The following is a 14,839-nucleotide window of genomic DNA, read 5'->3' as shown; positions in this document are numbered from 1 at the left end:
TGGAAAGATGAAGAGGATATAGGAAATTACTCAAATGAGTCCTATGAGGTTTGATCCCAATACCTCAGGGATAACATATCGAAAGCGATACGACTACTCCACCACGTCAACCTCAATTAGGCAACTATTCAAGTTCAATATTAAAAAGAGAACATACCACTTTTTGAATACAATGATAGTTAAGATATCTCGATTAACAAAAGTAAAATTAACTTGCAACAAGATTTAAATCTATAACCTCTTGCTATTATAACATGATACAATTACCATCTCAACCAACTTTTAATCATGCTTTAAGTGTCCACATTATTATATTTGTATCTTTTAAATGTTGAATTTTCCTTAATATATTTTAATGGGAATAGAAATGCATATCAAGTTCGAAAACACAATACCAACTCAAGGCAACGCCCGGATTCAAATACTAGTATATTATTAAAACGTGTGGACAAGATTTGCACCCCATTTTAAGAATTGACATGGTGTTAAAATGTTTATAAGTGATCTCAACCCTAACTATTTCGTTTAAATGTCTTACCACAAAAATACGATCTATTATATAAAACAATTCCGAACCCAAATATCAGATTCTTTTGCCTCATTTAAAATTACGAATAAATTTTAGAAAGCAATTTTACTAAATATAAACATAGAATATTATTGCCTTACACTTTGAAAAGGTCCAAACTTTTAGACAAACCCCATTAGATGTGTTGAAATACTGAAACATAACAGAGGAATGTGCATAACACAAGAAATTGAGAACAAGTGTAAGCTCAAACTAAAAGCATCTTCATTCGCAAGATCAGCTCCTCATCCTCCCATTCCCACAAAATTTAAGGTACTTAAAATCCCTAAGCAAACTCATGGGGCAAAAAGAGTGAATGAATAACAAAATCATAAGAGATGGGTAAGAAGAAAACGTTACAAAACATGATCCTAATTACATACACAGAAGGCGTTATAATAGCATCCGAAAAACATACAGCTACAAAAGAAAAGCTAAGATATGCATCTCTGGACACTTATGCTTATGAAGGGTGATTGCGCTTTGGTTTTCTCAACGATTGGCAGAAGCTTAAGAATGGTCCTTTTAGTTCATCGGACAGTGGAAAAGCCAAAGGAGGAATTAGACTCGGGCAACTACGACTTTCTTGAGCGTTGTCTGAATGTGCCAAAGCTGATTGCTTTTTGTTTAAGCCTTCAACGACAAATGCAAATGCCCCAAACGTAACGCAGCTCTGAAGGAGAGCTGAAGGAGCACCTGGCACAGATTATCAAAATGAAACAGATCAATGTTTGAAAGACAAAAGTCCAGTTCAAAGCAGTATATTGCACACAAAAATTTACTTTTTGGCTAAGAGCCATAGCCCCACACATATTAATAGTTTGGCTCTGTTCTCCACCCCTTTTATCCACTTGTTTCAGAGAAAAACAAGTTCGGATATGTTTAAGTTCCAGATCAATTCAGGGCCAATATAAGGGCTACCATAAGTTCAAGTTACAGCAACCATAAGTTTTGATAAGTTGATTTCAGGGCCAAAAAGTTCTGATAAGTTCAACTCAGGACTAATAAGTTCATTGTATAAGTTAAATAAGTTGAGATGAGAGGAGTTCAGGTGAAGAACACGCATCCTCCATCCAGAATTAACATCTTGCATTTCAAAATTTCTCACGATAAGGTTAAGTTCTTTCAGTAAGTTCTCCCTCACCCCTACTTCTTCTCTGAAGTTGGGTCCCAAATCCACCCACGCACTTTACTCACTATTTTTCACGCTCCTTAATCTATGTGCATATACTAGATGTAAACTTAACTGGAGGACAAAGAGGGTATAATTCATATGGACACATTCAGCAAAGTATTCCTTTCCTGGACTATATCACTCGGCCAAGCAACTCAAGTATAAGTTACAAGGCAGAGCGTATGATCCTACCTTTTTCTGAAAGAGTGTAGGATTGTAACAGCTCATAAATACCTGCAAGTCTACTCAAGCCAAAATTCTAAGACCAGCAAACTACATTAACGCTGAAAGGCAGCAGTTATACGTCCAACTCATAGAAGCATATATATGTCAATCTCATACAGGCAAATGGTAAGAGATATCAGGCTCAATAGCTAATGAATGTCAAGATACCTCATAACTCAGCATGACATGTTAGGGGAAATTTTCACAGAAGAGAAAACGCCTAACGATTAACAAATAGGTAATCATGAACACATTTATAGCGGAGTCATCTAGAAGCACAAAGGATATATGCAGTTGACCACAATCATTGCTTATACAAGCATACAGCAAAATCACATTGCACCTAAGAAATCATTTCAGAGCACTACGAACCTGGAAAAGTTAAAGCAAGACCAGTGCAGCAGCCCGCCACTCCTGCGTTAATGGCTTTAAACAGAGGCAAAATTGTCAAGATGTTAGATTATAACATAAGAAAAATTGAAAGAATAACAATTTTCAACATGTCATACCATCATCCTTCCCTCTTAGCCTCTTCAAGAAGCAAACCACCAAGCTGTGCATCCCAGACAATACTGCAAATGTCTTTTGGAAGAATATATAGAGAAAATAAATAATTAAGTACAAAGTAATATATCTTAGGAAATTTCCACCATATATCCATGAGCTTTTCGAAAACCACCGTGTACCCAAATGTTTTCAATAATTCACCAGTACTCCAATATTTTCAAAACTTAATGTAGCCCAGGGTTTGGCATAATATATCTGATGCAAGGGGGGGGGGGGGGGGAGATTTCTGTATGCTAGCGTTATAGCTTGAGGCATAAGTTAGGAAGTTAAAGGGAAGAAACTCTATAATATAGGATAGATTAGGGAGAAGGGTAGTATGAAAGATATTGTTAGGAGGTTTTAGTAGTTTCTCGGGAGAGTTTCAAGCTAGAAGTTTATCTTTTATTTTCTGTAATTTTCTAAATATATAATCGAAAGTTTATTTTGAGTCCTCAGTGCTGAACCAGCTATGTTGATTAATAGCAAATTGTATTAGACCGACAGGTGACAGGTCCTTAACTTGATAGACGTCAAATTCCGTAAATAAAAATAATGACGACACCTAATTGAAGAGAGAGAGAGAAATTGAGTGGGGTGGGGTAATGAGGGGAGACTGAGAAATGGAGTTGGAGGTTACACTAACATAAATTAATCTTTGCTAGATTTAGTTGCATTTCTTCAATCATATGAAATCTCAGGGAAAATATTGGTACACGGTAAATTTTGGAAGCCACAGGACCACATAGTGAAATTCCCTAAACCTCAAGAAATACAGGGGAAAAAAAGATTCATTCACAAGTATTATTAATCACAAACACTAATCAGTACTCCCTATGTCCCACAAAAATTGCCCTGGATGTTTTTCTAATAGTATTAAGGAGCTTAGACATGCATAGTTTTAACCAATAATGTGAGTTACCATAGTGAAAAGAAAAAGGATAGTGGAGAGACTATTCGTATTAATAAAAGGCTCCAATAGAAAGCGACAGACCAGATAAATAAGAGAACGATTTAAATGGGATGGTAGAGGCATCATAAAATTCAAAAAATTATAATAATAAGAAACTAACAATACCTTGGCACTAGCACCTGCTTCTGCAAAAGAGCCCTTAAAGCCTTTCTTCTTGACCAATCCGGCACCTGTAACATACACCAGTGGCACTCACTTCCAGATTGCACAAACAGCAACAATAGCAACAAAAATGGCAAATCCATGATCTGAAATGATGAGGTTGGCTACATGAACCAACAACAATCACTTTCAGATTGCCAGAAGAAACTAGACACACCAGATTCAATAAGACCAATCCATCAACACATACCATACCAGGACACAAGCAAAAGAAAAGATACAGAGTTAACACCAAGAACAAAAAATTGGCAATAAGAGGGAAAAGGCCAAGCAGATGAAGCGAAGAAGGAACAGGCCAAGCAGATGAAGCGAAGAAGGAACAGGCCAAGCAGATGAAGCAATGAAGGAATAGGCCAAGCGAATAAAGCAATCTCAATTTCAGTCCTTAAAGACTTTACTAGCAAAATGCAACCCCAGGTTGGAGTTCAGAGGGTAAACACATTACCCAAAAGGTCACAACCCGTATATGCAAGTTAAGATGTGAAACTGTTGGAACATTTCACGGGAAAAAAACTCACACTTTTCAAGAGTTCCAGCAAAAGCAAACTACTAAGTACTACCATGTATTCCATCTCCCAAAGGATCACAAGTTGTTCCTCCTCTCTAGTCATACACTATTGCTCATTCTGATGCACAAGTAAACTTCCTAATTAGATATATCCTTGCAGCACTCTCAACCTATCCTCCACCACTAGAAACTAAATAGTTGCTTAACAAGAATACTTTTCACCATATCAAGAAAGGTAAAAATCACCGATTCTGTGAATTTCTGGGTCATTACATTGGTCCATAATATCTATAACATGTACATGCAAATCCCAAAGATAAATGAGCAAAACTACAGTGAAGACAAGAAGGAAAATCGAGCTAAGTGCTCGTAGCAACCAAAACACAGCAATCCTGAGAAACAAACATGATATATAATTAAACTTACCTCTTATATGAACTAATCCTACAATATCACATAACTCCTTCTGTTTTCAAAGATTTCCAAGGTTCCCTTTACCTACCAAGCCTACAACCCCAACAAACTATACAAATAATTCACATTTCTGGTCACATATTCTGCATTTCATACTCAAAAGCTTTTTGATATTTCAATTAAGGTCAGAACTACATTCAAAATTACCATAACAAGAGCATTTGAGAACTTCAAAATAATAAATCCAATGACGATTCCATCATGAGTACATGACACATTTTTACTACCACAAGACTAACCCAAATTTCCTCCCCATCAACTTCAATTAAACCCTCGATCCAAAAACACAATAATGACTTAAGACTTCACATCACTTCAATCTGATAAGCCAATTTCGCGGCCCATTCTCTTGCTTTCGAAGAGGTAATGGTACTGATGGAAGATGCTCCCCTGAGGTTAGGTTATCCCTCTTCTAATTGCTGACAGAATTTCCATTGAATGAAAGCCAAATTTTGATTATAATCAGCATCCAAACAATAGTTAATAGTAAAACTGAATTTCCAGAACCAGGAAAAACAAGCAAATTCCAGATGATAGATTCTACATTAGCAAAAAAAAACTATATTTCAAAACAACAAAAACAAAACTGAAAACAACAACACATGAAAAACATCAAAAAAGGTCAAAATCAAAATCAACATCATAATCCTAATGAACAATATCACAAAACACATAATTTGAACAAATTACTACTTCGAATAACCACAAAAACCAACAATTCAATTACATTCTACTTAATTCAATCATAATCACCTCAAAATTTAAAAACACAACCTAAAAAATTCAACAAAACAACTCAAAAAAAATGGAGGAGAGAGAAAATAGTACCATAACCGAAGACAGACCCCATGAAAGCGCCAGCAGCAGAGTCACCAGCAAACCTAACGAAACATACCAAAGGAGAAGAAGAAACTCCATTGATAGTTAAAGCATTATTAGATGAAGAATTAGGGTTTTCATCGTTTCCGAACTCTGAATCGCTGTTTCCGCCATTAATGTCAGAATTTGGAGCTTCGTCCGCCATCGCCGTTTTTTTTTTTTACAGCTTTTTCTTCTCTTTTCAGTGTTTTTTCTGTCTACTAGATATCTACTCTTTATTGTTAGATTATTGTGAATTGTGATATGAAAAAAAGATACTATGAAAACTTTAGGTTTGAATTTTCGATATTTTGGTGATGCATTACAAATTGCATGAACGATGTGTTTTATTCGAATATGCTTATGCAACACCGTCGTTTTGTACATTATCTTAATTTATATTCTTAAACTCTTTCTTTTTTTTGGACTTAATTTCAGTTCAGTTCAGTTCAGTCTTGTAAGGTAGTGTTTGGATATGAGGAATTAATTTCAAATGACACATTTCAAATATTCAAATACATACATTCAATTCCAAATCGAAAAAAATTTGGAATTATGAATTCATCGTTTCGATTCCTAAGCATATACTTTTTCATTTCCCCTTTCATTCATCTTTCACACTCTAATCCACATTTGCGCGTAAATAACAACAAACTCCAAAATTCCATCACTCCAAAACAATTTGTAACCACCTCGTATTCCAATTTTCCCAATTCCATCTCAGAACCGCAAAAATCGGGTTAGCGATTTTAAACTTTTTCGCGCAACAATTTATTTTCTCAATGAACAACGATGAATGTGGAGGCATTGCAACACAAAGTAGCAGATTGGATCAAGGATCTTAACGTGAGAAAGTTTGAGGAGAGAGAAAGCCCAAGGAGAGATAGAGCACGAAGGGAGACAATGAGCGAATTTTATTTGGGATTTCAAATGACAAGTTTTGAGATTGAATTTCAAATTCTCAAATATGGGCTTATGTTTTAAATAGGTTGGAAAATTCCAAATCCAAATGTTTGGGTTATCCAAACATGTTATTTGGCCAAATCCAACATTTCAAATGAAATGCTTAAAACTAAACAAGCCATAATTTGATTTGATTGAGAATTTTCTCTTGATATAAAAGAATATGCTTTTTTGGAATTTTGGATTCGGAATGAAATAGATGTAATATATGAAATTTTGGTACTTAGGTTACATATTTATTGAGTCATGTATTAGAGTACAAGACTACAAGTGAATGTTTTATATCAAATTACAAATATTGTATTGCAAATTATAAATGTTGTATTTAAATATTTTTGATTTACCAACGTGTATATCATTTGAGAATGGACAAAGCTCAAGATTTGGGTACCCAATAGGCCAATACAATATACAAAGAAAAAGGATTGGAGTTTGAATTAAATTATGACACCATCCATAATTCTTATTCATTATCAAGTATCAACATCATCATTAGTTAAATCAAAACCTATTGCAGTAGATTGTAACGGGTTTTGAGAAGACAAACTAGTGTGTAGCTCGGGCCATGCTTCGAGTTTTTATTTTGAATAATAGTTGGTTGAGATGGTAAGACTTTTACTTTACAATGCATTATTGATCGCATGTTCAAATCTTACTATATACAAAAGGCATTTTTTTCCGCTTCACTCACGACAAAAAATGTGAGCTTTTTGTTTTGGTCAAAGTCTTTGCAAGTGATATAAGGAGGAAATATTATTTACATAACAATCAGAATTAATATTTTAGAATTCCAACTCAAGAAAATATTTCAATTAAATGAAAGAATGACAATGTTTGATGATGATGATCCAAAGTAAAAACAATGGAGATGATTAACATGGTTTGTACACACCACCAGAATACCAGCATGACCCAAGTAGGGTCAGTCAAGAGCAATATCATAGTTAAATCACACACCTAAAAACCCAAAGAAAATTCTATAAGTTTCAGTAATGGTGTTGTTGATAAATAGCTCCAAATTCTGCTTTCCAAGCATCATCATCATTTGGGTCAGTGAATACACTAGTGGGAAGTGGTTCGTCGTCGTAATGTACCGGAGGCCTTAATGCAGATTCTGGCAGTTTACTCTCAGCCATGTATTGCTTCATAGTTACCATTTCCATCTTGTGTTTGTTCTTCTGTTTCTCTATTTGCTTCCTCAACTTATCATTCTCTTGCTGAAGATCACTGAGGCTTGACTGCAAAATGTGAATGAAAAAGAAGTCGATTTTAACAAGCATATCACTGTTATAAATAGTATTACAGTATTAGTAGTGAGTGTAGTAGCATATCAATAAGTCAATTTGAACAAGCATATCAATGAAATATATGTTGGTTATCATAAAAGTGGTGTAGAAAATGTTACATTACAGTATTAGTAGTGAGTGTAGTAGCATTTGGTTACCTCAGCAAGTGAAGCAGCTTCCTCAGCTTCTCTAAGTCTGACAAGAAGCTCACCAGCAGTTTGAACAGCTTCAGCAGTTTCTCTAAGCTGTAACCTTAGGCCCTTGTTCTCCCTTCTCAAGCGCTCACGCTCTCTCTTCTCCTCTGCCCTCATTGTTGATAGCTCTGCTGCAAAAGCCTTAGCATAGCGCGCACCACTTCCTTTTGTTCCAGCCTTTGCTGCTGCTTTCTTAACATCAGTTACAGTTTCCATTATTCTTCTGTGACTTTCTGATAAATGGTTGTATTTCTCCTGTAGGTCTACGTAGTGCTCCACAAATCTAGCATGGCCGAGAACTGACCTATGCAGGGCATCATCTAACTCCTCCACATACTTCTTCTGTTGTTGCAAGTCCATCTCTACCTGCTCAGCATGCTGACGGTGGGCTACAATGTCTATTCTTAGCTCATCAGTTAAGTTAATCCACTCACTCTCCATCTCAGTCCATCTCTCACGTTCCTTCTCCAAATCTTCAGCATTGTTGATGAGTTGGGAACTCATGCTTTTTCGTATTTGCATGGAACGTGATAATAATGATGATCTCAGCTTGTCAATGGATTTGTTTGGAGCTGCTGCATCAGTATAAGACTGTAATTTGCTCTTCAAGAGCTGGATTTCTGTGAGGAGTTCTTCCTTTTCTCTCATATCAAATGATCCAATATTGCTCAACTCGCGCTTGTCTCCAATGTCATATGTCTCCTTTATGACTTCAGGTTCTTGATTTTCATCGTTGTTGTTGCAGCTCTTCAGAAAATTTCATAAATAAACTTAGTAAGAGACAGTGAAAACTGAAAAACATAGGTTATAAATAATAGAACAGAGTTGTATAATGATTAATGGTATGGTGCATGAATAAAATTACCTTGTCTTCAATCTCTTGATTAGTTTGTAAATCGGTATCTTTCTCTTTTTCATGTCTCAACTGCTCAACCTATACAGTTTTAAAGTTTAGGTTGGAAGAAGCCTTTAAAATATACTTCAAAGGATTACACAAGAAAAAGAAGTCGTACCAGACGATTGAGCTCCTCAATTTTAGCCGCTTGATCACTGCAAACCTTCTCAAGCTCCTTCTGTTCATCACTTGCTTGCGAAACATCTGATCCTGTCCCCTGACAGATAAAATGAGAGCATGTAAAACTTAAGACACTGACAGAATGTGGCCTTTTAGTCCATTGAGGCAAGGTAGTAACATTTATTTACCTCTTTGTTTGCAGTTACAATCCAAGTTTTCAAACTGTCTTCAACTTCATTTGACATATGTTGCCCTTTCTGACGACAAGATATACAGAGAAAGGAAGAAGGTGATCCATCACTAGATGGCTTACAATCTGATAATGTCTGAACAGAAGCACTAGTTCTGTCAACTGCTGGAGATGGTTTCAACATCAAGTGCTCAAACGAGAAAGCAACCGAAGACTTTGAAACATTCTGCTGATGAGAATCGATGACCTCTAAGCCTCTTCTCAAGCTAGCAGCTAAAGACTCAGTAGGTCCTGAAAACATCTTGCTAGATCGTAAGGAGGATCGAAGCATAGGTTCACTTTGCCTGACTGACTTTCCTGGCACATCAGCACAGAACTTGGTGCTCTCCATGACAGTGTTCTGCTCAGCCAGAAGACTTAGTGAATTGACAGTGCTTTTTCTTTGAGTATTCTTAATTTTTGGTGACTCAGATAAGGCTGGCTCTTCAAAAGCTGAAGAATGACGTGGTGAAGTAATCGACATACTACTCCTGGAAGCCGTATCATCACACTTCAGTGCATGATCAGAACTGACTTCAACTGATTCATGTAAGCAATTAATTTCATGTTCACTTGTTGTGAAATAGCTATCGCAACTTCCCCTTACAGAGGAAAAGTTCATGCTATCGCTGTCACAAGATGAGTCTTTTGGGATCTCTTCACAAGATCTGTGCATCTCATCAAGATGCTTACATAATTCTGTGACATCATTCTCATCAGCATTGGTATATTCTTCGATTTCGTTATCTATAGAGGGTAACACCAAGGAGCGGTTCAGGCTGATTCTCAGTTGATTCACACTTTCACGTATACTTCTCCCAGGCACCTGTCCGTTCCCTGGGCCAGCTGGGTTTACATTTAGCTTTGCTCTGATCAGTTCTTCCTGGAATAGGATATAAGAAACATGGATATTTTAGAAACAGGCAAACATTTTGTCGAAAACATCAATGTAGCAAATATACCTTAAGCTGACGGATTTGATCTGTCAGATCATCCATATCTTCTTCAGTAATCTCATTAATGACTGGCTTGTTTTTAATGGATCTTGCACGTTGTCCAAATCTAAGTGTGCTTAGTGTCTCAACATAATTTCTGCACTCAATAAAATGAAGATTATGAGATAGTGATATCAAACAACATGCTTGTAAACAGAAGTCCCTAGTTCCACAACTAAAAAACTCATGAAAGACTGGGAAGGAAGAATACTTTATATCAGGAGATATGTTACAGATGACTGAGAGTTTCGCATTGCCACCAAGTGATTGTTGTAGTAAATGTGTCAAACAGGAATCTCTGTACATAAGGTCATCAGGCTGAGTTCCTGCTGCTAGGATATTTACCAAGTGCCTGCAAAAAGTATAAAACATTTCTATTACAAGGGACCTTTGTAGGCTATCATAGAGAACAGTCATTGATTAGAAAAGCTAAGTCTTTAATTTGTTCATCAAAGTATCTTAATCGATGCACGCATGAGGCAGATTAAGCACCAATGATAAGTGGACTCTACATTTCACCTCAAATATCAGTGTCAGATCTTTAACGCTCCAACATAGTTATAGACCACTTGTCACTTCATTTTGGACCAAAAACGTAGAATGAGTTTCATTGAATAGGAGTGTGACTCTTTAATGCATACTCATGTCCGACACCAAGAAGTAACATAGCTCATAGTCATATGATGTCAAAGCACACTTTTACTCAACATCTATAATCTAATAGCACAAAATAAAGTCAGATGACACTGAGAATTTCTTGGCATCATACCCAAGGTGTGATAAAGAACTCTTCAACTCTTTGCGTTCCCTTTCAAACTCTCGTCCAGCATCAACTTGCTTTTCTTTCTCTAGTCCAGCAAGATCAATGAAGCTGATTCGGCTAGTTTTTGAACTGCTGAAGTTAGTTGATGGTGATTCCTGTTTCAAGAACTGATAGTCAGGAGCTTATTTCAGAAAAAACAAGTGAAATTGAACCAGCAAATATCCATTCCATTCTTTATCAGACTCTGATTGAAATTTACCTTGCACCAGGATTCAATTACACAGTTAAACACAACATGAGATCTAGAACTCTTTGAATTGATGCTCGTAGCACCAACTTTTCTACTAGAAAGCCCCTGCACCATAAAACATAATATTAGAAAACAAGTACATTTAACATAAATGTGATTACTTCTTGCTTAAATTTACTGAATTCTTCCATCCTAACTTTTATGTTATGACTGTTAGACTATAGAGAACAAAACATGTCTATCACATACCTTGATCAGAATTTGAGTAACATCGTCGTAGCTAGTCACATATTCCTCAGTCAAATTTTCGATATAGAACCCACTTTTAGCATCATCCTTTATCTGCATAGTTATGAAAATGCTTTACATTTACATAAGGCAATAAAAACAAACAAGTTCATGAAAAGCAATTACAAGGTAAGAAATCAAGCACCTTTAAATCTCGATGGGTGGGATCAAGTAAATCCCCAATTTGTCCATTATACAACTGTTACAATCAATTTCATGATGTCAATTACCCTTCATTCGCTTGGCGAAGCAACAATTAAAGTGATATGATATGATATGATACCAGGCCAATAGGAAGTACCTCAAGAAATGAACAACGACATTGGTAATTAATCTGTTTATCATCTGACTTCTCCTTTACCTATGCAAAAAGTAGCATCAAGAAAAACTCAGTTCTCTTACTTATTATGTAAGTAGTGACCAACCATTCGCAAATTCATGGATCCGCCACTGTATGTAACAAACATATTTGAAATGTTTTAACAAAATCACTTAGAGATGAACATACTCTCTCTATCTCAGAGAACAACATCTTGAAGATACGCGGGACGATTCCCTGCTGAGTACTAGGAGACTGACCCTCAACCATGGCACTCGGCGGTCCCCACATTGTGTAGGTCTTGCCACTTCCAGTCTGTAACAAATTAGAGCTACAACATTCAAAAACTACTGTTGCCAAAAATATACTCAAATGTATGAAAAATTGATCCAATTTACACAATTTGGTAGCAAATTTCTATCATTATACCTGTCCATAAGACAATATTGAAGCATTATAACCTGCCAATGCATCATTGACCAAAGGAACACCAACTAACTCGAAAACATCTTCCTGTATTAAACAAACAACAAAATTTCAAAACATAAAAATCAAGGTTTATACTTTACAACACTTTGCATTTACCCATATAAATATAACTCATTCTACACAATTCTTCTCTAAAAAACTACTCATTCTACAATATTGATGCAACATCAAATACTATCACTTATTTATTCAATGCAAGCTTATATATATAGTTCAATCTATAGTTTTATCAATACAATTTCAATTTTGCTACTTCAAAAATGGTATACAATGTTACTTGTTCATCTAAATTCACACAAGTGAGTTAGTAGTTGAAACAATGCAATAAAATGACCCCAATTTCACTACAATAACCAAATTCAGTTATCACTTAATAATTCAATGCAAGTTTATAGTTCAATCTATAGTTTCATCAATACAATTTCAATTTTAGTACTTCAAAAAATGGAATACAATGTTTACTTATTTCTACCAAATTCTCACAAATGAATAATTGAAACAATGCAATAAAATAACCCCAATTTCACTACATTAACCCAGAAAACATAATTCTAATTAAAGAGAAACACCCACTAAACTAACCTGCTTGGAAGTAGATTCAAGAACAGAATTAAAACTAAATTGTCGGTCACCGACTGTCAATGAATCCTCAGAAGCCTTCCTAATGGTGGGATCACCCATCTTTTCATGAACAGTCTTGGGTCTAATTCGCACCACCACCTACAAAAATTCAAAAACATAAAAAAAAAAAACCCACATTATAAATTTGAATGTTTTGGAAGAACAATTTAATTAGCAAATCTTGGGATTATATCATTATATTACCTTAACAGAGGGATTATCAGGAGCAGAGGAATGTTCATTAATTGGGTCTGATTTGGAAAAATCAAGAACATTGTTGTTTGAAAGTGAGAGCTTTGATGGTGATTTTTTTGGGTTTGAAAGATGGGGAAATTGGGGTTTGATCACTTGAACATTGGGATCAATCGGAGGCGAGTTTTCGTCCCCGAAAGATTGAGACTTTGAGGTGATCTTTGATGGTTTTAGGATTGATTGTTGCTTAGATGAAGAGAGAGATTTGTTTAGGAGTTTTTTTACTGAATAAATTGACATTTTTGCTGATTTTTTAAAAAAAATTGTTAGAGCTTAGTATGTTAGAGAGAGAAATGGTATGAACAAATGAAGAATAGAGAGAGAAAGATGTGGATTTGAAGTTTTGAGTTCAAAATTTGAGGAAGGAGGGTGTTTTGTGAGAGGAGAAAAGAAAAGATGACCGTTGAGAAATGATTTTTTTGAATTTTTTCTGTTGTTTTGGAGTTTAAGATCCGTTAGCAAATTAGGGTTTAAACATTTGAATTTTGGAAGGAATAGACTAAAATGCCCTTCACTCATTGTTTGTCTTTTTTTTTTTTTTTGAGGGGTTGTTTGTCTTCTTTCTTTTCTTTGGGGGGAGTAAGATTAGCCTCTAGATTAGGCTAGCATCTTAAGCCTTAATCCAATCAGGCACATTAGGGTTGAAACATACTTTTGGACTTATTCATGAATGTAATTATTAACTATTTATGTGTATTTTTTTTGGTTTTACTACGAGGAATTTTCCATCGTTTTTGACGAGTGGATTGATCTCCTGTGGGAGTTTGCATGGGTATCTCAAAGGGCAGCATCTCTCCCATTTGAGATTTTCTCCATACCCAAGGCTCGAACCCGAGATCTTGATTAAAGAGCGAGAGGCCCTTAACCACTCACGTTAACCCAATTTGGTGTTCTAAAGTATATTTAAAGTGTAGCCTTTTATGTATCTAAACTTGAGAGTATGTTCATTTTTAACACACAATAGCTAAATTGGTGAAAACTTACTTAGGATAATCTATTTAGTTAATTGTGTAAACCTATTAAGTACTATGGCTCCAATTTAGTTCTCAACCCACTAAATCTCAATAAAAAATCTTACTGCATCTGTTTATTTAAACACTCAAGATCTTTTCAAACGCTCAAATTGTATCTAACTCTCAAATAGTTTGTTTAACTGTATGTTTTTCTTCCTTAACTCTCACTAATTAACTTTAGTTTATTCGTTAAGCTGTATAAAAATTTATATTTTCTTATTGTAAGTCCGAAAGGCGTTTTGCCGATTGAAAAGCATTGGAATTGACGTTTTGCAGGTCATGGACATCCCCTTTTGGTGACTGAAAATCGCATTGAAGAATAAAACCTACTATATTTTAGTTTATTGGACCCTTAAACTCTTCAAGATATTAATGTAGAAGATAATAAGTCTTTTATCGTATTTATTTGTGTTCAAACCGTTTTGAGACCATGCCTTTGGTGTAGGGATCAAATTAATCACATGGAATACCACATAGGATAATTTTATCTATTTTTTATTTCAATTTTTTTTTCTACGGGATTTTTATTAGGTAATTAAGCCTTAATGGTCGATTCCTAATAGAGGCAATAACCTCTCGATAAGTGATATTGATTCTCTTGACTCTAACTCGAGATCTATAAATAAGTTGGAACAAATCTTATCGACTGATCCAAATTCTTTATTTTATTGCTGCCC

General features: G+C 35.3%; 2 protein-coding genes across 2 annotated transcripts; both read right to left on the bottom strand.

Moving 5' to 3' along the window:
- Positions 1–771: 771 nt before the first annotated feature.
- Positions 772–5,800, bottom strand: LOC104891809 (mitochondrial import inner membrane translocase subunit TIM22-3). Its single transcript, XM_010677562.4, has 5 exons — positions 5,456–5,800; positions 3,589–3,653; positions 2,477–2,549; positions 2,340–2,393; positions 772–1,264 (listed from the first exon to the last, which is right to left on the bottom strand). The coding sequence occupies exons 1-5, from the start codon at positions 5,649–5,651 to the stop codon at positions 1,032–1,034; spliced, it is 621 nt and encodes a 206-aa protein (XP_010675864.2). The 5' UTR covers positions 5,652–5,800; the 3' UTR covers positions 772–1,031.
- A 1,422-nt stretch (positions 5,801–7,222) lies between these two features.
- LOC104891810 (kinesin-like protein KIN-12F) lies at positions 7,223–14,114 on the bottom strand. Its single transcript, XM_010677563.4, has 16 exons — positions 13,102–14,114; positions 12,859–12,996; positions 12,217–12,300; positions 11,977–12,102; positions 11,770–11,829; positions 11,614–11,667; positions 11,430–11,522; positions 11,190–11,285; positions 10,937–11,085; positions 10,379–10,519; positions 10,135–10,264; positions 9,132–10,055; positions 8,942–9,040; positions 8,794–8,862; positions 7,893–8,675; positions 7,223–7,686 (listed from the first exon to the last, which is right to left on the bottom strand). The coding sequence occupies exons 1-16, from the start codon at positions 13,387–13,389 to the stop codon at positions 7,435–7,437; spliced, it is 3,486 nt and encodes a 1,161-aa protein (XP_010675865.2). The 5' UTR covers positions 13,390–14,114; the 3' UTR covers positions 7,223–7,434.
- Between the last annotated feature and the right edge of the window lie 725 nt (positions 14,115–14,839).

Source organism: Beta vulgaris, chromosome 4 (assembly GCF_026745355.1).
Source record: "Beta vulgaris subsp. vulgaris cultivar EL10 chromosome 4, EL10.2, whole genome shotgun sequence".
NCBI lineage: Eukaryota > Viridiplantae > Streptophyta > Magnoliopsida > Caryophyllales > Amaranthaceae > Beta > Beta vulgaris.
Note: the sequence above shows the minus strand (reverse complement) of the source record. Positions and strands in the feature narration are given on the sequence as shown.

Excerpts from the sequence above, each read along its gene's own strand:
- LOC104891809 (XM_010677562.4), bottom strand. The coding sequence starts at position 5,651 with ATGGCGGACGAAGCTCCAAATTCTGACATTAATGGCGGAAACAGCGAT. Across the intron at positions 3,654-5,455 it reads GGGGTCTGTCTTCGGTTATG|GTGCCGGATTGGTCAAGAAG; the intron begins GTACTATTTTCT and ends TGTATGTTACAG. Across the intron at positions 2,394-2,476 it reads GCTAAGAGGGAAGGATGATG|CCATTAACGCAGGAGTGGCG; the intron begins GTATGACATGTT and ends CTCTGTTTAAAG.
- LOC104891810 (XM_010677563.4), bottom strand. The coding sequence starts at position 13,389 with ATGTCAATTTATTCAGTAAAAAAACTCCTAAACAAATCTCTCTCTTCA. Across the intron at positions 11,668-11,769 it reads GTCGTTGTTCATTTCTTGAG|TTGTATAATGGACAAATTGG; the intron begins GTACTTCCTATT and ends TGATTGTAACAG. Across the intron at positions 11,523-11,613 it reads CCACCCATCGAGATTTAAAG|ATAAAGGATGATGCTAAAAG; the intron begins GTGCTTGATTTC and ends ATAACTATGCAG.